The 24,981-nt window shown below is 37.6% G+C and overlaps 1 protein-coding gene across 1 annotated transcript in view; it reads left to right on the top strand.

Annotated features, from left to right (window-relative positions):
- Positions 1–24,981, top strand: part of LOC120580653 (uncharacterized) — a 50,050-nt gene that overhangs the window by 5,435 nt on the left and 19,634 nt on the right. The window contains exon 3 of the mRNA XM_039834688.1: positions 59–453. Coding sequence (XP_039690622.1) covers positions 59–453 — 395 coding nt within the window. The remainder of the gene's footprint in view (positions 1–58; positions 454–24,981) is intronic.

Here is a 24,981-nt window from a genome sequence, read left to right as displayed (position 1 = left end):
CATGAAATGCTTCCCTTTGCTTTACATGGATATCGTACTTCTGTACGCACATCAACAGGGGCAACTCCTTTCTCCCTGGTGTATGGCATGGAGGCAGTACTTCCTGTAGAAGTCGAAATTCCATCATTAAGAGTTCTAATGGAGGCTGACTTATCAGAAGCTGAATGGGTTCAGAATAGATACGACCAGTTGAATCTAATTGAAGAAAAGCGCATGACAGCCCTATGTCACGGACAATTATATCAGAAAAGGATGAAACAGGCCTTTGACAAGAAAGTTCGTCCCCGTGAGTTTAAAGAAGGTGATCTTGTGCTCAAAAAGATTTTCTCTTTCCAACCAGACTCCCGAGGCAAGTGGGCTCCTAATTACGAAGGTCCGTATGTTGTTAAAAGAGCCTTCTCAGGTGGTGCCATGACTCTACAAACCATGGACGGTGAAGAACTTCCACGACCTGTAAACACAGATGCAGTCAAGAAATACTTTGTCTAAAAATTTTAAAGAACAGCTCGGTAAGTCGAAAACCCGAAAAGGGCAGCTTAGGCAAAAATGAGCGTCTCGGTGGACTGAAAACCCGAAAGGGCGGTCCAGGCAAAAATTAGAGACAATAAACAGAGATCATCATCCTGATAGAGTGAAAACCCGAAAGGGCAGTCTATGCAAAAGTTAAGGATTAAAAGAAGAAGATAAAGTAACTGCATCCAGTCAGGCACAGATACACTTGGGGCATACCTGCTATCAAAAGTATTCGAGCCGCAAGATAACGGGATTTCAAAGTTGTTAGAGAAGGATAGGGTTATGAAGTTCAAACGTACCTTTCCCTTTTAAATTACCATTACTTTTCAAACTTTGTAAAGAACTCCATGAAGTCATGCCATTGGCATAGCGTCATTCGATCAATAAACTTTGAGCCTTTACCTCTCTTTTGATTCCCATTTGTTTTGTTTCACGAATTTTTCCTCTTTTATTGATGATAATATTTTGAAACAAATTTCTAAAACATTATATAATAAAAAGCATAAACAAATAGATACAGCTTGGCACTCGGGAGTAAAAGAGGCATATATCAACTCAAGAGAGGTTAGATCCTGCTAAAAGCGTGGCTCGACACTAAGGAAAGTCTCTGAATAAACAAATACAAAAATAATACAAAGAAGCTCGCTAAGTTGAAAACCTGAAAAGGCGACTTAGGCAACAGAGGGCGTCCCGGTGGACTGAAAACCCGAAAGGGCGGTCCAGGCAAAAATTAGGGGCAAAACAAAAAAATATTCCCGGTGGACTGAAAACCCGAAAGGGCGGTCCAGGCAAAAATTAGGGATTTTTCAATAAAACAAAAGGTATGACTGCTGAAGCATACCAATGGAAAGACACTCTGTGCCGGTTTACAAATGGCGACTTCTTCCAGACTTCTTTCATCGACAATGGGCTCACCCCCCAGGAGGCATCGGTGGCTACCTAGTGCCAGGTTCTTACACCATCAACGGCTCGATTTGCTCACAATAATATCATCTCCAAGGAAGGTTGCCGAGTGTTTGTAATGCAATGTCGGTCCGACTCCCATCTTACCTGTCTTGTCTCGGTTCATCGACTCACGTGTCATGTACATTCATATATCCATACATTCATAGAATCATGCATTCACCAATATTTTCACATAATCATACGTTTATGCGTACACGACATATGCATAACATCAATTCACACATAATTGCATCAGTCAAAGCTTACCATTGTGTCAAGCCGCAAGTTTCTACAAATGAGCGTCTTCCATTTCAAATTTCAAATTCAAAAGTGTCATCCCCGGCGTAAAGCCGTGCTAGTTATGTCACTAATCAATGTCAATTTCAATTTCAAATTTCAAAGGTGTCATGCCCGGCGAAAAACCGTGCTAAGTCATGTCACTAATCAAAGTCAATTTCAATTTTAGTTTCGAAGTGACATCCCCGGCAGAAGGCCGTACTAGTCATGGCGCTAGTTGATCTCGATGTCAACTTCAAACTCCAGGTATCATCCCCAGCGTAGCTGTTCTAGAGATGTCACCAATCCAAACTTTTCAAGCGACCGATTCCAACAAACGAATAGCCTATGCCAGTTTCTTTCCTTTTCGAGCAAACAGTTCCAACAAACGAACAACTCATGTCAATCTTTTATCTTTATGCCCAGCGACCGATTCCAACAAACGAATAGCCTATGCCAGTTTCTTTCCTTTTCGAGCAACCAGTTCCAGCAAACGAACAACTCATGTCAATCTTTTATCTTTATGCCCAGCGACCGATTCCAACAAACGAATAGCCTATGCCAGTTTCTTTCCTTTTCGAGCAACCAGTTCCAACAAACGAACAACTCATGTCAATCTTTTATCTTTATGCCCAGCGACCGATTCCAACAAACGAATAGCCTATGCCAGTTTTTTCCCTTTCGAGCAACTAGTTCCAACAAACGAACAACTCATGTCAATCTTTTATCTTTATGCTCAGCGACCAGTTCCAACCAACGAACAGCCTGTAACAAGTGGCCAATTTCAACCAACAAATAGCTTGTATCCTTCTATTATTTCATTTTCAAAACCAAGTCCACAAATGGACATTGAAGTCTGAACCATTGCACTTTGTTTCGAGATGTCGAGACAATGAGGAACAACCATCTTCCCCAGTGGAACCAGATTCCCCAGTAAAGTCGGATCCCTTTCTTCGAAGAATGTGGGTACCCTAGTGTCTTTTCATTCCGGTCGAGCCGTCACTGTCATCATGCATTCATAATTAAATCATGAGCATTCATAAACCTCTTAGGTCAAAATTGGTGCACTTTTGTATTTAAGTCTCTTCGGCTCATCGAGTCAAAGATTTTACCTTCGAATCTCTGAGCGAAGAAACTTAAATAGGGGCATCTGTCATACCCCAAATTTTGACCTAAGGTCCCACTGACACACGTCTCCGAACTCGGACCAGACTCGCATTTCAGTGAAAAATTCGGCAGGGAGGTATTTTGAAATACCTCATAAAATTCCGAATCGGGCCCTCTTCTCTCAGTCTTTAATTATTTATTTCCATCTTTTAATTTAGAACTCTAATTTTAATCCAAGATTAGATTAAATTTCTTTTATTCCCATTTTAAATTTTTCTTTTTATTTATTTAAAACCAAAAATGTAGATATTATCCTTTTAATTATTTTTTTTTCCTTTTTAAAGTCCAAAAAGTCCAAAATCCAAAAAGGTCCAGGTGCAGAGTAACAGCATCACGCGTATGCTGTTCCAGTCCAAATCCAGTTCACACTTCCTCTGAAACAAATCCAGTAAAAAAACAGACGCATTTCCCTTTTTCTCCTCCACAAGCTACTGATTTTTTGCTCATCAGTAACAAATCCTAGCCTCAAACTCACTCTATAAATAGAGACCTGCACAACAAAGAAAAACACAAAAAGAACACAACAAAAAACAGAGGACAACAAAAACGCAGCAGAGCACACAAGAAACAGAGAAAAAGGCATCGCACAGAAACGGAACACGGCCGCGCGCAACACAACCCACATACGCACACACAGAGGCGCGCAACCCCAAACCATCACAACAGCAACAAACACACACGCACAGAACCCCAACACCAACAACACTGCATCACACAACGACGCACACGCACAACATCACAGAATCGGCCACAAGAAAGCCGAATCCGTTTCTTAAACAAAAGGTATAAATTTCTTTTTTTTTTTTTTTAGATCTAGGCGTTTGGGTAAAGGTTTTGGGAATTTGAAGGCTAGAAGTGAACAGAGGGAGGGAAGTAGAAGAGAAAGAGCGAAAAAATCAAAAAAGGAGGAGCTTTTAGCTCCGGCGCGGCGGCGCAGCCGCGATGGCTCGCCGGCCACCGCGCCGGACTTCTCCCGGCCGCCCCATCTCCAACCGGAGAAGAAGAAAGAAGTAGAGAGAGAAGAGAGGATTTGAGGGATAAGAGAGAGAAAGAAAAATGAAAAATGAAAGAAAAAACCCTACAACCCTTATATATCCCCCAAACCGGGTCGCCCACGACCCATGACCCGCGACCCGGTTCGTTTCCTTAAAGCCCAATTCTTTTTTTTTTTTTTTTTTTTGCTTTCTGCACACCCCTGTTTACTACTGCACCCCACCTTGTGTTTGGACCATTTTTTTTATTTTTCCTTATTCCTTTTCGTATTTGTTTATTTATTTTTAGCATTTTAATTTTTATTGCAGACCTTAGAATGTAAATAGGCTTTTATGTAATAGTCATAGATTTTATATTTCTAACTTAGGGTAGCCGCGCTTTTTATTCCTTATGCTCCGTTAGTTTTATCTTATTCCAAATATAACAAAAATCACAAAAAACGTTTTCATAAACAAACCTTGATCCAAATCAAGTGATCGTCTTTATTTTATTTCTTTCATAAATCAAAATTGCAATCAACTTTAAATCTACTTTAAGTCATTTTCTTTTAACAAAAATACAAACCAATTCTTATTTTGCCACTTGGCTTTTCCTTTTAAAACTTTTTTTCAAAACTAATAAAAAACACAAAACCAATCAAACGTTGTTTTCTACCCCGAACTACGAGGTTTTGATCCTTCACGGGTACGTAGGCAGAGGACACTCGTCCTTCCAAACAATAAAAAATGTAGATAAATTAGGTCTCACTTTATTTTCTTTTTCATCACATTACTTCTTTCTTTTCAAAAGCAAGCAAGTTATAGCACATTAAATTAAATAAAACCAAGAGGTTCCCGTAGAGTACTACGGACGTAAAGGGTGCTAATACCTTCCCTTTATGTAACTAACCCCCGAACCCTAAATCTTTTCAATATGGGGTGTTTTGAACTTTTTTCCCCTTTTCCTTAAAAATTAAATGTTCGGTCGTGAAATAAATTAGTGAGTCAAAAGCTAATCAAATAGCCTTGATCTCCGAAAAATGACGCGACAGTATCCACTTCCGAGAATTGATGATTTGATGGATCAGTTAGTGGGTGCACGTGTTTTCAGCAAGATTGATTTGAGGTCAGGTTATCACCAGATTAAAGTAAAAGATGAGGATATGCAGAAGACGGCTTTCAGAATGCGTTATGGTCACTATGAATATAAAGTTATGCCTTTTTGCGTTACCAATGCACCTGGAGTGTTTATGGACTATATGAATCGCATCTTCCATGCATTTTTGGATCGGTTCGTAGTTGTATTCATCGATGATATTTTGATTTACTCCAAGACTGAAGAAGAACATGCTGAGCATCTGAAGATTGTCTTGCAAGTGTTGAAAGAGAAGAAACTTTATGCCAAATTGTCTAAGTGTGAGTTCTGGTTGAAAGAAGTGAGTTTTCTTGGCCATGTTATTTCTGGTGATGGTATTGCTGTGGATCCGTCTAAAGTTGAAACGGTATCGCAATGAGAGACTCCTAAGTCCGTTACAGAGATTAGAAGCTTCTTGGGTTTAGCCGGTTACTATAGAAGGTTTATTGAAGGGTTTTCCAAGTTAGCCCTTCCGCTAACACAGTTGACTTGTAAAGGTAAAATTTTTGTGTGGGACGTCCATTGTGAAAACAGTTTCGGTGAATTGAAGAAGCGTCTGACGACTGCTCCAGTTTTGATTTTACCGAAGTCAGATGAACCTTTTGCGGTGTATTGTGATGCGTCCAAGTTGGGTTTAGGAGGTGTGCTTATGCAAGAAGGTAAAGTGGTAGCTTATGCTTCAAGACAGTTGAGAGTTCATGAGAAGAATTATCCTACGCATGATCTCGAGCTAGCGGTCGTAGTCTTTGTATTGAAGATATGGAGACATTACTTGTATGGTTCGAGATTTGAGGTGTTTCGTGATCACAAGAGTTTGAAGTATTTGTTCGATCGAAAAGAATTGAATATGAGGCAGCGTAGATGGCTAGAATTGCTGAAAGATTATGACTTTGGTTTGAATTATCATCCAGGTAAAGCTAATGTTGTTGCAGATGCCTTGAGTAGGAAGACATTGCATATGTCCGCTATGATGGTCAGAGAGTTCGAATTACTTGAACAGTTCAGAGATATGAGTTTGGTTTGCGAATGGTCACCTCAGAGTGTGAAACTGGGTATGCTGAAGATTGATAGTGAATTTCTGAAAAGTATCAAGGAAGCACAGAAAGTTGATGTAAAGTTTTTGGACTTGTTGGTTGCTAGAGATCGGACTGAAGACAGTGATTTTAAAATCGATGATCAAAGTGTGTTGAGATTCCGAGGAAGAATTTGTATTCCAGACAATGAAGAGATTAAGAAGATGATTCTTGAAGAGAGTCACAAGAGTAGCTTGAGTATTCATCCGGGAGCTACGAAGATGTATCATGATTTAAAGAAGATTTTCTGGTGGTCTGGTTTGAAATGAGATGTGGCACAGTTTGTGTATTCCTGCTTAGTTTGTCAGAAGTCAAAATTCGAGCATCAGAAACCTGCTGGAATGATGGTACCTTTAGATGTACCAGAATGGAAATGGGATAGTATATCAATGGATTTTGTGATGAGTTTGCTGAATACTCCTAGAGGGTACGATGCAATTTGGGTTATTGTTGATAGGTTGACGAAGTCGGCTCATTTTCTACCGATTAATATTAGTTTCCCTGTTACCCAGTTGGCAGAGATTTATATCAAGGAGATTGTGAAGTTGCATGGTGTTCCTTCGAGCATCGTATCAGATAGAGATCCAAGATTTACTTCTAGATTTTGGAAAATTTTGCAAGAGGCTTTGGGTTCGAAGTTGAGATTGAGTTCAGCGTATCATCCACAAACAGATGGTCAGTCGGAGTGGACAATTTAGTCGCTCGAGGATTTGTTGAGGATTTGTGTTCTTGAGCAAGGAGGAACTTGGGATAGTCATCTTCCGTTGATCGAGTTCACATACAATAATAGTTATCATTCTAGTATTGGAATGGCACCTTTCGAGGCTTTATATGGTCGGAGGTGCAGAACTCCGTTGTGTTGGTTTGAGTCAGGTGAAAGAGTGGTCTTAGGACCAGAGATTGTTCAGCAAACTACTGAGAAAGTTCAGATGATTCAAGAGAAAATGAAAGCGTCGCAGAGTCGACAAAAGAGTTATCATGATAAGCGTAGAAAAGATCTTGAGTTTCAGGAAGGAGACCACGTATTTTTGAGAGTCACTCCTATGACTGGTGTAGGACGTGCATTGAAGTCAAAGAAGTTGACCCCGAAGTTCATTGGCCCGTATCAGATATTGGAAAGAGTTGGAACGGTGGCTTACCGAGTGGGTTTACCACCGCATCTTTCGAATTTACACAACGTTTTCCATGTGTCGCAACTTCGAAAGTATGTTCCGGATCCATCTCATGTAATCCAGAGTGACGATGTGCAAGTTAGAGACAACCTTACGGTAGAGACTTTACCGGTGAGGATTGATGATCGTAAAGTGAAGACGTTGAGAGGCAAGGAGATACCTTTCGTGAGAGTCGTTTGGACGGGAGCGACTGGTGAAAGCTTGACGTGGGAGCTTGAGAGTAAAATGCTGGAGTCTTATCCAGAGTTGTTTGCTTGAAGTAAATTTTCGAGGACGAAAATCTTTTAAGTGGGGGAGAGTTGTAACGCCCACTTTTGTTAATTGTTTATTTAATCGAGTTTAGGCAATTATATTATATTTATATAATATATGCATGATTTTGGTATGATTTGAATGATTTACGACTATATTGATGGTTTGGTTGATATTGTGATCAGTTATGAGTTTTGGAAGATTTGATAAGATTAAGGGATTTATTTTATTGTTAAATAAAATAAAGATTTGAAAATAATATAAAATATTTAGTTGAGGGCTGTTTTGATATTTTAGATAGTTTTGGGGGAGAAAGTGAGATAAGATAAGTAAATGAGAGGAGATATAAAAGAGTTAGACCTAGTTTTAGAAAAACATTGTTGTACGTACGTTTTTGGAGAAAAAGGGAGAAAAAGCCAAGAGAAGAGAAACCAAGAGGGAGAGCTGCGATTTTCTGCAAATTAAGGTAAGGGTGAGACTAATAACTCTGTATTGTTAATTGCATGTAATTCTGATGATTAGTTAGCAAGAATTAGCATTGAATTGGAGAAAACGAAAACTAGGTCAAATCCCTAAAATTGATGATTAAACGGTAGGAATTGATTAAATTGGTGTAGAAAGTGTTCCTGGACCTTAGATAATGTTTAGGACAAACTTTGGAATCAATATTAGGCTTAGAACCATGTGAATCGTCGGATTTTTGTGAAAATAGGAAGCCTGGCCGTAGCGACATTCATCGCTCGCCACAGCGAGCTATGATCCTCGCCTCGCGAGTGATGATCTTCATCGCTCGCCACGCGAGCCCTTTCCCTTCGCCTCGCGAGTTCTTTTGGTATTGCTCGCCATAGCGAGCAACCTTACTCGCCATAGCGAGCTAAGGCAGAGAGCATGTTGGATTTTGTAATTTCGACTTTTTAGTTGGACCTTGAGTGCCTTTGAGTGCCTGAACATACCTAGTAATGAATAGGGATGAATGTAGGACAAGATTAAACCCAGACAGCATTAGTTTGGAACTTGTCTTGTACTCGCCATGGCGAGTAAGAACTCTCGCCTCGCGAGCATTTCCAGCTTTGAGTGTCTTGAGTGTTTGTGCGATCTGTGTCGCACGTTTGGATCAAGAGTGAACCCCCTTATGGTAATTGAGACCAATGATGACGTTTAATGCAGTCTGTAAAGCTGTTTAAGATATGTTGATATTAATTGAGCATGAGTTAATGTATTAAACATTATGTAGGATATAATGAAATGTTATGATGCTATTGAATTGCAATTGATATATTGATATCTCCCTGTTGTGTGTGACTTGACTGTGCTACTGCTGTTATTTAACTAAGTGCATAAGGTCTATATATATGATGAAATGATGACGTTTAGCTCCAAATTATTGGATGCATGTTGATATGCTGATTACGGTGATTTGTTCATAAGAGTCCATGCATTAGCATTCATTGAGCTTAGTCCTCACCACGATTTATTAGAAGCTTTGTCCTCCGGACGATTTATTAGGAGCTTTGTCCTCCGCACGTTTTAAAGTATATTAATACTTATGATGACGATTGGTACCACATGAATATAAGGAGTCTAAGAGCATTGTCACATTGTCATGTCTATAATGCTATGTTGTTGATGATGATTGAATATGTGAATTCGTGATACTTGTTTATTGAATATGCAAAGTTGTCTATGATTGATGATGTGATTACGTGATAATTGTTTATCAAATATGCAAAGTTACTTAAGATTGATTATGATGTTAATGTTAATTATGATTCGAATTACTTTGATTAACATTATTTTGTTATGAAATCTCACCCCTTCTGCTTGAAAATGTTGCCCTTCGTATGGGTAACTTGCAGGTGATCGTGCTTAGTGTGCAGTTTCCGTCGTGAGTGGCCTTGCCTTCACTGTGTCGTCTAGGTCGCTCTGATACGTAACGGGATGGGGCTATATGTTCTGCATGCTTCGTTCTATTACGTGAATAATATGCTATTGTGTTATTGAACTAACTCTTTTGAGATTATTTTGATGGGGCCTGCGTGCCAAAACGTTTTATGACTATGACATAATTTCCGCTGCAATGATTAAGATATTTGGTTAAATTATTATTTAACTGTTTTGGATTATGTTATATTTGATATCCCGTTGTTTATGATGCTTACTCTGATAAATGATTTAAGAAATTTGTATATTGGGAAAACGGGGTGTTACAGTAAACATAAACCCCATATTACAAATCGAATCAACCACAAACCAAATCTAAACAGCACAAACACAAAATCATCATCAACCCCAAATCCATACAACCAAGTCTGACCCATACAAGCATCTCACAAACCGAAACACAAATCGGTTTTAAGCTTTAAAGGTTACTCTTTTTTTCTTTCATTTCTTTTAGATCTAGGGTTGAAGGGTTTGATTTCGGGAATTTTAAGGCTAAAAACGTATAGAGGAGAGGGAGTAGAATACAAAGAACAAAAAAAAAAAAAGGAGTATAGAATCACACCGGCGCGGCCATCTTGGCCGGCCGGCCACCGCGCCAACCACCGCTCTTCTCACCGGAGAAGATGAAGAAAGGGAGGAGTGAGCTTCTCTCTCTAAAAGAAGTTAGAGAGAGAAAAGGGAAGGAAAAATGAAAGAAAACCGGCCTTACCCCTATTTATAATATCAGTCCGAACCGGTTTAGTCTCTGAACCGGCCTAAACCCCTCTCAGAGGCCCAGACGCGCCTGTTGTCTCCTTTGGCCCAATTCAACTTTTTTTTTCATTACCGCACCCCCCTTTACTGCTTATACACCCCCCAACATCCTTGTTTTTTTTTATTTTTTTATTTCTTTTTCATGCATTTTAATTCTCTCTCTATCTGTTAATCCAGAGTGCTCTGGTCTTAAATTAACTGTTAATATTATATTTTTGTTTAATTTAATTATTCTCCAGAATAATCTGGTCCTTGTTAATTAAATTAATCCAGAGTGTTCTGGTCCTATATTAACTGTTAATATTATATTTTTGTTTAATTTAATTATTCTCCAGAACAATCTGGTCCTTGTTAATTAAATTAATCCAGAGTGCTCTGGTCATTGTTAATTAAATTAATCCAGAGTGCTCTGGTCCTAAATTAACTGTTAATATTATATTTTTGTTTAATTTAATCATTCTCCTATTTATATTGTTGAACTAACAATCTTTTCTTCATACCCACACACTTTTATTTTTTATTGCTCTATTAGTTTAATTTTCAGTTATTATTCAAAAACAACAAAAACATTCAAATATAAAAAATTCATAAAAAGAACTTTTCACAATAAACCTTCATCTTAAATCAAGTGACCGTCTTTTTATTTTATTTTTCTTAATCAAATTTCAAATCAATTCTAATTCAACTTCAAGTCAATTTCTTTCAATCTAAAAAACACAAATCAATTCTCATTTGCCACTTGGCTTTTTATTTCAAAACCTTTTTCAAAACTAATTAAAAAATACAAAAACAAATCAAACGTCAATTTCTACCCCGAACTACGAGGTTTTGATCCCTCACGGGTACGTAGGCAGAGGACCTTGTCCTTCCAAATCAATTAAAAAACAATTTTCTTTTTTTCTTTTCAACTTTCAACTAAAAAATAATTTTCTTTTTTCTCTTCAATTTCTTTTCCTTTTCAACTCATCTTTCAATTCTATTTTTATCTTTTTAAAAAGCAAGCAAGTTATAGCACGAAAAGTTAAATAAAATCAAGTGGTTCTCGTAGAGTACTATGAATATTTAGGGTGCTAACACCTTCCCTAAATATAACCAACCCCCGAACCCTGAATCTTCTTAAAATGGGTTGTTTGAAACTTTTTCCCCTTAAAAAGAAATTTGTTCAGTCGTGAGATAAAAAGTGAGTCAAATGCTAATCAAATGACCTTGACCTCCGAAAAATGGCACGACAATATGAAAAATAAGAAACAATTGAAAATAACCAACACTCTAATATCCACTAGATATATATTTTTTTTTTTGGTACATCCACTAGATATGTTCTAGTCCTCTCTAAAGTGAATGAATATGTAAATCCCAAAGAGCAATAAAAGACTTAAAATAGTCCCACATCGACCTAACGGTGCAATAGAGTGTTATTTATAAACTTCAAAATGTCTTACACATTTGAAGTTGAAGATGAACCATGAGAATATTATCTATTATCATGGTGGTCTTCCTTCTTTTTATTATTTTTAAATTTTACATCCATAGTTTATAATGAAAAATTGTTTTCTTAATTAACAAATAAAATATTCTCCAATTTTTGAATAATTTTACAGTCATATTTAGAACATTATAAGATGATCCTCCAAAAAATTTAGATTTGTTTAAAATAGGATAAACTAAATATGATTTTTTTTTGTAAGGACTACATATGAATTTTTTAAACATCAAAAGTCAAGATATAAGTATAAAAAAAAATTGTACCAAAACTAAAATAAGTAACAAAAATTTAGAGCTAGAAATCTAATTTTTAAATCCTAAACGGAAATTTCTACCATGCGATATTATGCACAAAGAAAGTTCTTTGCATTTTATCATTTGTCTTCAGTATCTTCTAAAAAAAATAAAATATTTACTTCAGTAACGTTTATTGTAAACTGCAGTAACGTTTCGTAAATATATAATCTGACATGAATGATTAGGATCTTAGTCTTAAATTAATTGTTATGTCACATTATGTGTTAACTATAAACTGTAGTTATTCTTATTGCATAATGAAGAGATTAGTGATAATAACTCGTAGTTATTGAGATAACTTGATATACAAGTTATCAGTTAGTTACATATTACTTAACTGTATTAGGGTTATGTTAGAATACAGTTAGTATAGCATAGCTTCTATAGTATCTCAACTCATCTATATAAGTTGTACTAACACTTTGATCACAATTAATGAGAATAATTCATTCATTTTGTTCCATCATAATATGGTATCAGTAACTCTCTCTCCTTGAGGAGTTTGTTACGATTCGGTTATAACCGTTTTCCGTCATTGTTACTTCTTCTTCAAGCTTTGATCTTAAGCCTTTTCTCTCGTTTCTTTGTTGAAGATTCATCATCTTCATCTTTTTTCTTGTTTCTGCTTCGAATTGTGATTCAATTTTCCTCAATTCGTTCGCTTTTTCTTCCTTCTTCTCCCTTTTTCATACTCACATGAGTCCAACCAAATCATGTGGGGCCTATATAAATTTGGTATGATCCATGTGAGTATCAAAGTGAGTTTGTTGAAAGGTGTATGTTAAAATGTGAGTTTCAATTGGCTCCATTGTGATGGTGTTAGTGTCCCGCTATCACAAAATAAAGTATTTTTTTTGGATTTGGGAAGGAGGTTCTGACGACGTTCATCAATAACACCGTGGATTTTTTCAACAATTTTCTTTGTGGTTTTTGAGAATGGGCATGGGAGGAAGTTAGTTATTGATTATGAAAGAGGTGCTTTGAGTACGAGTATGTGTAAATGGTATTCCTTTTCATGGAATCAAGGAACGATAGTTGCAGGCTTCGATTGACACACTTACTAAGGTACACATGGATTATGCTAGCATTCTTATTTCAACGACTAGTTTGGAAGATATTCATGTGGTAGAAGATATATTAATTGATGGCAAATATCTATAAAATTGAAATGGTGTATAATTTAGGTTATGGGCTGGCTCAAGATGCTTGTATAGTTGAAGATGTGATATGTAACGCCCTAGTCGATATATTTAATTATTTTGATTTAATTAGAGTCTTATATGTGATTTTAATTAATATTGGTGATTTATGTGGTGTGATATATTTTATTATATGATTGATTTTAATATTAATGTGATTAGGTGATAAATATTAATTATTTTCGTGTTTGGGGGGGGGGGGGGGGGGGGGGGTTAATAGAAGTTATTAGAATTTATGGGGAGTTAAGTGTAATAAAAGGGGAGTTAAGTAAATGGGAAGTTAGAAAATTAGATGTCAGAAGCATTGTATGTAGAAACTGTCAAGTTGGGAGAAAGAGAGAGAAGAGCAAGTTAGGCCAAGAACTGATTTTTGCTGTGCATTTTCTGCAATTTCTAAGGTAAGGGTGAGGTTTGCTTCAGTAGTATAGACATTAATTTCTGATTTTGAGTTTAACAGAGTTCTGGTGAAAATTGGGGATTTTAGATTTTTGGTGATGAAATGATGATTTTGGGTTGAAATTGTGATTCTGATGTTAGAAATAGGTTTTGAGTGCATACAGTAAGTTAACTCACATCTGTAAACTAATTTGGGGAGTGAATTGAAGAAAAATGGGATTTTTGGGAAAAACCTGTTTTCTGCCCGTACAGAAGTTCATCACTCGCCTCGTGAGTAGCCGTGCTCGCCATGGCGAGTGAGCAACTTCATAGCTCGCCTCGCGAGCAGACCAACTCGTTGTGGCGAGTAACCCAGATCAAGACTGAATTTTCAAATTGTTGTTATAAGATGTTTTGGGGATAGTTTAATGTGCCTAAATGATTTTAATGATGACTGGAGCAAGTTTTAAGTTAAAATAGGGAGCTTAGAATTGAGGTTTGAGTGAGAAAAATGTCAAAACTCCCGAGAGTACCTTATTTTCACTCGCCTCGAGTTCGCCTTGAACTCGCCATGGCGAGTAGCCTGTTTTGTGAGCTCGCCATAGCGAGCAGATGTGCTCGCGAGGCGAGTTCCTAATTTGCTGCATGCTGATTGTTGTTGTGTGTATGGTGATGAATTGTTGTTGTTGTTTTGAGCATAGTTATATTTAATTGTGCATTATTCTGGATTGTTGGATCTCTAATTGATATTGTTGCTGATGACTGTAATGTATGCTAAAATTATTGAATCATACATGTTGTATAAGTGGAGTCATATGGAGTATGTATGCATGGTCAAGTTGTATGTAGATATACACAAGTATGTCCATTGCATATGCATAAACAGCGGAGAAGACTCATGTCCTGGAGCATTAGTTGTTCACAGCGGTGAGGGCTTCGGTCCTGATGAATGCTTTAACCATTCAAAAGCGGTGAGGGCTTCGGTCCTGTTTGGTACCACATGCATAATTGCATATTTGAGGAGTCTTAGTGGTGTCGTCATGTCATGCATGAGTCTTTATTGTTGGCTGTGGTTGTTATATTGATGATGTTGATGATGTTGTTTGATGAGTATACATTTATACACATATTATGATGGATTGATTTGATGGTTGATAATAATCCGCTGCAAGTTTAACGATGTTTGAAAGTTGTTTAATTAAATAGTTTCATATGCTATTTAAGAAATTTTGAAATGTAGTGTAGCATGCCCGTTTGGGTTGAACTCTGATGTTGAATTAATTATTATTTAATTACTTTTGGGTAACGGGGTGTTACAATTGGTATCAAAGCAGGTTGGTCCGTCCAGCCAAGGAGTAGAGTCGTGTTGAGCCACCTAGGATAGAGTGTCAACTTTTATGTTGCTTTTTGTTGTTGTTCTGAGTTGTTGTTTCTCATGTAGAATTTCGAGATGACTGGAAGTAGTGATGCTGCTCTTGTTGCTGCGCTTGAGGCTGTAGCTCAAGCTGTTCAACAGCAACCTAAGGCTGAGACTGGTAATGATGGAACCAAAATGTTGGAAACCTTCTTGAGGAATCATCCACCAACGTTCAAAGGTAGATATGATCCTGATGGTGCTCAGAAGTGGTTGAAGGAGGTTGAAAGAATTTTCAGGGTCATGCAGTGTTCTGAGACACAGAAGGTGCGGTTTGGGACGCACATGTTAGCGGAAGAGGCTGACGACTGGTGGGTGAGTTTATTGCCTGTGCTGGAACATAATGATGCTATGGTAACTTGGGCTATGTTCATGAAAGAGTTCCTGAGCAGGTATTTTCCGGAAGATGTTCGAGGTAAGAAGGAAATTGAGTTTCTGGAATTGAAACAGGGTGAATTGTCCGTTACGGAGTATGCTGCTAAGTTCGTGGAACTTGCTAAGTTCTACCCTCATTACAGTGCGGAGACAGCTGAGTTCTCCAAGTGTATCAAGTTTGAAAATGGGTTGAGAGCTGATATTAAGAGAGCTATTGGGTATCAGCAGATCAGAGTCTTCTCTGAGTTGGTAAACAGCTGCAGGATTTGTGAGGAAGACACCAAAGCTCATTACAAGATAATGAGTGAGAGGAGGGGCAAGGGACAACAGAGTCGTCCTAAGCCTTATAGTGCTCCTGCTGACAATGGAAAGCAGAAAGTGAATGATGATAGGAGGCCTAAGAGGAGAGATGCTCCTTCTGAGATTGTTTGTTACAAGTGTGGTAAAAAAGGCCACAAGAGCAATGTTTGTGGTATAGATGAGAGGAAGTGCTTCAGGTGTGGTCAGAAGGGACACAACTTAGCTGAATGTAAGCGTGGGGACATTGTCTGCTACAACTGCAATGAAGAAGGTCATATCAGTGCACAGTGCACTCAGCCGAAGAAGGCTAGGACCGGAGGGAAAGTGTTTGCGTTGACTGGTACGCAGACTACTAATGAGGACCGACTTATCAGAGGTACTTGTTTCTTTAATAGTACTCCTTTAATTGCTATTATAGATACTAGTGCTATTCATTGTTTCATTGCTTTAGAAAGTGCATATAAGTTGTGTTTGATTGTATCTGATATGAAAGGAGAAATGGTTGTTGAAACTCCAACTAAGGGTTTAGTAACTACTTCTCTTGTTTGTTTGGGGTGTCCTATATCTATGTTTGTTAGGGACTTTGTGGTGGATTTAGTTTGTTTGCCGTTGTCGGGTATGAATGTGATTTTTGGTATGAATTGGTTAGAGTATAACCGAGTTCATATCAACTGCTTTAGTAAGACGGTGCATTTTTCTTCTGCTGAAGAAGAAGGTGAAGTTGAATTTTTGTCTACGAAACAGATGAAACAGCTAGAACGGGACGGGATTCTGATGTATTCTTTAATGGCATATTTGTCGTTAGAAAATCAAGCCGTGATTGACAGGTTGCCTGTGGTGAATGAATTTCCAGAAGTGTTTCCTGATGAGATTCCTGATGTGCCACCAGAGAGGGAGGTTGAATTTTCAATAGACCTTGTTCCAGGAACAAAGCCGGTGTCGATAGCACCATACCGTACGTCAGCTTATGAGTTAGCTGAATTGAAGAAACAGTTGGAGGACTTGTTAGATAAGAAGTTTGTAAGACCCAGTGTTTCACCCTGGGGAGCGCCGGTGTTGTTGGTTAAGAAGAAGGATGGTAGTATGAGACTGTGCATTGATTACCGTTAGTTGAACAAAGTTACGATAAAGAACCGGTATCTGCTTCCGAGGATTGACGACTTGATGGATCAGTTGGTTGGTGCTAAGATTTTTAGTAAGATTGACTTGAGGTCTGGTTACCATCAGATAAAGGTGAAAGATGAGGATATGCAGAAGACGGCCTTTAGGACACGATATGGTCATTACGAGTACAAAGTGATGCCTTTCGGTGTTACTAACGCGCCTGGTGTGTTTATGGAGTATATGAACCGAATTTTCCATGTTTTTCTGGATAAATTTGTTGTTGTATTCATTGACGATATTTTAATCTATTCCAAGAATGAAGAGGAGCATGCAGAGCATCTGAGAATTGTGTTGCAAGTTTTGAAAGAAAAGAGGTTGTATGCAAAGTTGTCAAAATGTGAGTTCTGGTTAAGTGAAGTGAGTTTTCTGGGTCATATTATTTCTGGTAGTGGTATTGCAGTAGATCCATCGAAAGTTGATGCGGTATCACAATGGGAGACTCCGAAGTCGGTAACTGAGATCAGAAGTTTTCTGGGTTTGGCTGGTTATTACCGCAGGTTTATAGAAGGTTTTTCGAAATTGGCACTTCCGTTGACTCAGTTGACCTGTAAGGGTAAGTCTTTTGTGTGGGATGCTCGGTGTGAGAGTAGTTTCAATGAGTTGAAGCGAAGATTGACGACTGCTCCTGTTTTGATTTTGCCTAAACCAGAGGAACCGTTTGTTGTGTACTGTGATGCATTTAAGCTGGGCTTAGGTGGTGTTCTGATGCAAGATGGTAAGGTGGTAGCATATGCTTCTAGGCAATTGCGGGTTCATGAGAAGAACTATCCTACGCATGATCTGGAGTTGGCCGCTGTGGTGTTTGTTTTAAAAATTTGGAGACATTATTTGTACGGATCCAGATTTGAGGTGTTCAGTGATCATAAAAGTTTGAAATATCTGTTTGATCAGAAGGAATTGAACATGAGGCAGAGGAGATGGTTATAGTTACTGAAGGATTACGATTTTGGCTTGAATTACCATCCTGGTAAGGCCAATGTGGTTGCTGATGCATTGAGCAGGAAAACATTGCATATGTCTGCTTTAATGATAAAAGAATTCGAATTGTTAGAACAGTTTAGAGACTTGAGTCTTGTCTGTGAACTGTCACCTCAGAGTATATAGTTGGGGATGCTGAAGATTGATAGTGATTTCTTGAACAGTATCCGAGAAGCTCAGAAAGTGGATTTGAAGTTTGTTGATTTGATGACTACTGGTAGTTGTAACGCCCTAGTCGTTATTAATTATTATTTTTAATTTATTTTAGAGTCTTTTGTATGATTTTAATAGGAATTATGTTGATTGGTGTTGATTTTTGGTGTGCTATATTTTATTATATGATTTATTATGATAATTATTAAAATAATGTGAGAATTAATATTATTTTGAAAATTGGGGAGTTAATTACAATTTAATTGAATTTAGTGGGAATAAGGTGTAATTAAAGGGAGTTATAGGGAGTTAAGAAAATAGAAAGGAAGTTAAGTTAAGAGTTAGAAAGACAGAAAACTGTCTGTACGTACAATTGAAACTTTGGGAGGAAAACAGAGAAAACCAAGCCAAGGGGAGAACAAGAGCAAGAGGGGATCGATTTTGCTGTAGCTTTGTTTGTGCAATTGAATTAAGGTAAGAGTGAGACTATCTCTCAATGATAATGGTTATATAATTCTGATTTTGGTTTAGCATAGTTCTAGTTGAAATTGGGAATTGGGGGTTAGGTTTTTGGAGTATGATTCTTGGATTGAAAAGTGTAGAAACCATGGCAATTGTGTTAAGAATCGATGTTCAGATTGTAGAATAAACATAGGTTGAGTTTCCTATCAAATTTGGGGTTTGGGTGGATGAAAAATTGGGTTTTTGGCTGAAAACTGGTCTGTTCCCGTAGGGTTGTTCGTCGCAACTCGCCACAGCGAGTAAACTTACTCGCCTCGCGATCTACACAGAGACAGCATCACCTGTTTCGCGTTCTTGCGTCTTTTTCACATGTTTCTGTTTTGAATTGGTCTTTGGTGTAAACATGAAAGTTGTAGATAATTTTGTTATCTTTCCAATGGCTTTAGTTTGACTTGAAAATGATTTTTGGTTTATGAGATATGATGAAAATACTCCAAGGAGGTCTTAGTGAATTTTTATGAATTTCAGCACAACTTTGTCAGAATTTGAAATGAAAACTGGTATTGATTGGTACAGAATTGGTCTTAGGTGTAAACACGAAAGTTGTAGGTATGGTTGTTAGCTTTCTAATGCCGTTGGTTTGACTTCAAAAGGATTTATAGAACTTGAGTTATGGTCAAATTACTGCACGTAGGTCACAGTGAAGAATTGTTTATGATTGATGAATTAATATATGTATGTATATATTTGTGAATACGATATTGTCAATGATTTATGAAGTGTTATATGTATATATGATGTTTTAAGATGTTGATTACCATTTGATGTTGTTATATTTTGAGATTGTTTGTGTGCTGCCATGTTACTGGTTATTATTGATTAAGATGCATCTGTTGGTTAATATGTTGGTTAATATTTGATTAAAGTGGGTTAATGTTTAATTAAAGTGGGTTAACCTTTGATTAAAGTTGGTTAATATTTAGGTGACGTTGGTTAATGTTGTGGGAAATGTTGGCTGGTGTTGGTTAATGTGAAATATATATATATTATGTGGAAAATATATGGCGTTGAAGTTGTTGTTGGCTATCATTAGTTGTATTATTGTGGTGTAAGTCTTATTCATATATATAAATATATGTATTTGTTGAGGGGTGGTTGTCGTCGTTCATACTGTCGGTGTTTGTAGTTGAGTTGCATGTAGATATACACAGGTGGGTCAGTTGCATAAGCATAAAAGTGGGAGAGCTTCGGCTCTGGAACGCCTTGTCGTTCAAAGTGGTGGAGCACTAGTTGCTCAAAGTGGTGTTAGTGGTGAGGACTTATGTCCTGATGAGAATGCTTTAACCATTCGACAGCGGTGTGGGTCACAGCCCTGATTTTGGTACCACATGCATAGTTGCATTTGTTGAGGAGTCTTAGTGGAGTTGTCATGTCTTGCATGAGTCTTAGCGGTGGTGTCGAGTTGTTGCATGAGTCGTTGTTGTTGGTTTTAATTATCATTTGGTTGATGTTGTTAATGATGATATACTTATATATTGATGAATTATTATTATGACAGGATGATAGATTTAATTGATGAGTTAGATATTTATTATTGATGATATTGTTGATTATGAAATATATATATATATATATATATATATTGGATAATTGTAGTTATCGTCGTTGTTGGTTGAATTAGTAAGTGTTACTAAAGTTAAAGAAGTAAGAACATTATTGTTAAATATATGTAGTTGTTTATATTGTTATGATGTGATGATTATGTCGTGTCGTTTATATTATTATGAGAAGATGTTTATGATATTGATTACGATGTTATGATGACTGTTTATGGTATTGAATATGAGATTGTTATGATGTTACATGATGGTGATTATGAATGTTGTGATGATGATTATGAGATGTTATCTATGAGTTGTTAAATGTACTTGATGATGGTTATGTTAAGTTGATAAGTTGTCTTTTATTCATGAATTGCTGATGGAATGTTTGATGAATAATTATTATTATGAAATGATAATGTTACGTATAGTTGCTAAGTTGTCCTCTATTCATGAGTTGTTAATAAGGTGCTAGGTGGAGAATGTTAACATGAATTAATGATGTTGTTATGTTGTATATGAACTATGAATATGATGTTGTTACGTTGTTTAGGTCATTGATTATGAAGTTGTCATGTTGTATACGAATTATGAGTATGATGTTATATGATTATGATTAAGATGTTAATTATGAAGTTAAATGATGCTGTTATGATGTTGTTTATGATATCGAGTTATGACTGCTGATATGATGAGTATATGATATGGTTTAGGAGTCGTTAAAAGAATTACTATTACTAATTGATGAAGTTTAAGTTGTTAGATGCATTTGATGAATTATATATTATTATTATTGATTGTGAATCTCACCCCTTCTGCTTGAAAATGTTGCTCTTCGTATGAGTAACTTGCAGGTGATCGATAGTAGGTTGCTGTGTTTTTGCTGTCGTGAGTGGCTATCCCTCACTGAGTCGTTTAGGTGCTCTGATACGTAATGGGATGGGAACTTTGTTGCATGCTTTTCTATTCCTTACGTATTGTTTATAAATTTACATGATTAAGTTGTTAATTGGATTTTTATGAGATGTTTTGATGAGGCCTTCGTGCCAAGACTTTTTATGTTAATGAATTTAATCCGCTGCAAAGTTTGAATTAATATGTTAAAGGATAAATTAGTTAATTAACTTATTTATGATTTTATGAAGTGTAGCATTCCGTTTACATGTTGAATACTCTGATTAATTAAATGAAATTTTTAAGTCGGGAAAACGGGGTGTTACAGTAGTAACGCTGAGGATAGTGATTTTAAGGTTGATGATCAGGGTGTGCTGAGATTCAGAGGAAGAGTTTGTATTCCTGACAATGATGATTTGAAGAAGTTGATTCTTGAAGAGAGTCACAAGAGTGGGTTGAGTATTCACCTGGGGGCTACAAAGATGTACCATGATCTGAAGAAACTGTTTTGGTGGTCCGGTTTGAAAAGGGATGTTGCTCAGTTTGTTTATGCTTGTTTGACTTGTCAGAAGTCTAAGGTTGAGCATCAGAAGCCTGCAGGGTTGTTGTCACCGTTGGATGTACCAGAGTGGATGTGGGACACTATCTCTATGGATTTCGTGACGAGTTTACCGAACACTCTGAGAGGGCATGATGCCATTTGGGTTGTTATCGACCGGTTGACGAAGTCGGCACACTTCATTCCTATCAATATCAGTTATCCGGTAGCACAGTTGGCAGAGATTTATGTTCATAGTATTGTGAAGCTGCACGGTGTACCGTCAAGTATTGTGTCGGATAGAGATCCGAGGTTCACTTCTAGGTTCTGGAAGAGTTTGCAGGACGCCTTGGGTTCGAAGTTGAGGTTGAGTTCGGCTTATCATCCTCAGACAGATGGTCAGTCGGAGAGGACGATCCAATCATTGGAAGATTTGTGGAGTATGTGTGTGCTTGAGCAAGGTGGAGCTTGGGATAGTCACCTACCGTTGATTGAGTTCACTTATAACAACAGTTATCACTGGAGTATTGGTATGGCACCGTTCGAAGCCTTGTATGGTCGGAGGTGTAGGACTCCTCTATCCTGGTTTGAGTCAGGTGAGAGTGTTGTGTTGGGACCAGATTTGGTTCATGAGACTACTGAGAAGGTCAGAATGATAAGGGAAAAGATGAAAGCTTCGCAGAGTCGACAGAAGAGTTACCATGATAAGTGAAGAAAGGCTCTTGAGTTTCAGGAGGGTGATCATGTTTTTCTGAGGGTCACTCCTTTGACGGGTGTTGGACGTGCATTGAAGTCGAGAAAGTTGACTCCTAAGTTCATGGGTCCGTATCAGATTTCAGAGAGAGTTGGAACAGTGGCATATAGAGTTGGTTTGCCACCACATCTTTCGAACTTGCATGATGTGTTTCATGTGTCGCAGCTTCGGAAGTATGTAGCGGATCTTTCACATGTGATTCCAAGGGATGATGTACAGGTTAGGGACAACCTGACAGTTGAGACTATGCCATTGAGAATTGATGATAGAAAGGTGAAGTCCTTGAGAGGTAAAGAGATATCTCTTGTGAGAGTCGTTTGGGGTGGAGCGACTGGTGAAAGTTCGACTTGGGAGCTGGAAAGTAAGATGCGGGAGTCGTACCCGAAGTTGTTTGCTTGAGGTAAGATTTCGAGGACGAAATTCTGTAATTTAGGGAGAGTTGTAACGCCCTAGTCGATATATTTAATTATTTTGATTTAATTAGAGTCTTATATGTGATTTTAATTAATATTGGTGATTTATGTGGTGTGATATATTTTATTATATGGTTGATTTTAATATTAATGTGATTAGGTGATAAATATTAATTATTTTGGTGTTTGGGGGGGGGGGGGGGGGTTAATAGAAGTTATTAGAATTTATGGGGAGTTAAGTGTAATAAAAGGGGAGTTAAGTAAATGGGAAGTTAGAAAATTAGATGTCAGAAGCATTGTACGTAGAAACTGTCAAGTTGGGAGAAAGAGAGAGAAGAGCAAGTTAGGCCAAGAACTGATTTTTGCTGTGCATTTTCTGCAATTTCTAAGGTAAGGGTGAAGTTTGCTTCAGTAGTATAGACATTAATTTCTGATTTTGAGTTTAACAGAGTTCTGGTGAAAATTGGGGATTTTGGGTTTTTGGTGATGAAATGATGATTTTGGGTTGAAATTGTGATTCTGATGTTAGAAATAGGTTCTGAGTGCATACAGTAAGTTAACTCACATCTGTAAACTAATTTGGGGAGTGAATTGAAGAAAAATGGGATTTTTGGGAAAAACCTGTTTTCTGCCCGTACAGAAGTTCATCACTCGCCTCGCGAGTAGCCGTGCTCGCCATGGCGAGTGAGGAACTTCATAGCTCGCCTCGCGAGCAGATCAACTCGCTGTGGCGAGTAACCCAGATCAAGACTGGATTTTCAAATTGTTGTTATAAGATGTTTTGGGGATAGTTTAATGTGCCTAAATGATTTTAATGATGACTGGAGCAAGTTTTAAGTTAAAATAGGGAGCTTAGAATTGAGGTTTGAGTGAGAAAAATGTCAAAACTCCCGAGAGTACTTTATTTTCACTCGCCTCGAGTTCGCCTTGAACTCGCCATGGCGAGTAGCCTGTTTTGTGAGCTCGCCATAGCGAGCAGATGTGCTCGCGAGGCGAGTTCCTAATTTGTTGCATGCTGATTGTTGTTGTGTGTATGGTGATGAATTGTTGTTGTTGTTTTGAGCATAGTTATATTTAATTGTGCATTATTCTGGATTGTTGGATCTCTATTTGATGTTGTTGCTGATGACTGTAATGTATGCTAAAATTATTGAATCATACATGTTGTATAAGTGGATTCATATGGAGTATGTATGCATGGTCAAGTTGTATGTAGATATATACAAGTAGGTCCATTGCATATGCATAAACAGCGGAGAGGACTCATGTCATTGCATATGCATAAACAGTGGAGAGGACTCATGTCCTGGAGCACTAGTTGTTCACAGCGGTGAGGGCTTCGGTCCTGTTTGGTACCACATGCATAATTGCATATTTGAGGAGTATGGCGAGCAGATGTGCTCGCGAGGCGAGTTCCTAATTTGTTGCATGCTGATTGTTGTTGTGTGTATGGTGATGAATTGTTGTTGTTGTTTTGAGCATAGTTATATTTAATTGTGCATTATTCTGGATTGTTGGATCTCTATTTGATGTTGTTGCTGATGACTGTAATGTATGCTAAAATTATTGAATCATACATGTTGTATAAGTGGATTCATATGGAGTATGTATGCATGGTCAAGTTGTATGTAGATATATACAAGTAGGTCCATTGCATATGCATAAACAGCGGAGAGGACTCATGTCATTGCATATGCATAAACAGTGGAGAGGACTCATGTCCTGGAGCACTAGTTGTTCACAGCGGTGAGGGCTTCGGTCCTGTTTGGTACCACATGCATAATTGCATATTTGAGGAGTCTTAGTGGTGTCGTCATGTCATGCATGAGTCTTTATTGTTGGTTGTGGTTGTTATATTGATGATGTTGATGATTTTGTTTGATGAGTATACATTTATACACATATTATGATGGATTGATTTGATGGTTGATAATAATCCGCTACAAGTTTAACGATGTTTGAAAGTTGTTTAATTAAATAGTTTCATATGCTATTTAAGAAATTTTGAAATGTAGTGTAGCATGCCCGTTTGGGTTGAACTCTGATGTTGAATTAATTATTATTTAATTACGTTTGGGTAACGGGGTGTTACATGATAGATAAGTGTACTTGCACAAAAGTACAATAAGGATTCTAGGGTTAAGAATCGTTATACTAGGGTTTTAGACTGATTATTAGATACTTGAGAGTGTTCTCAAGGGTGGTATTTATAGTCTTTTATGGGCTTGGGTTTCGGTTGCTTAATCTCCAAGTAATAGGGGTATTTATGTAGTTAGGGTGGTTTCTAGAAGTTTCTAGAGATTATTATGGCGGCGCTATGAGTAGAGCGCGCCTTTGGGCCTCTTGGCTCTTTTCAAGGGTGTTGAGGCCTTCTTGAGAGG

Source organism: Medicago truncatula, chromosome 5 (genome assembly GCF_003473485.1).
Source record: "Medicago truncatula cultivar Jemalong A17 chromosome 5, MtrunA17r5.0-ANR, whole genome shotgun sequence".
NCBI classification, from domain to species: domain Eukaryota; kingdom Viridiplantae; phylum Streptophyta; class Magnoliopsida; order Fabales; family Fabaceae; genus Medicago; species Medicago truncatula.
This window is presented reverse-complemented; position numbering and strand designations above follow the sequence as displayed.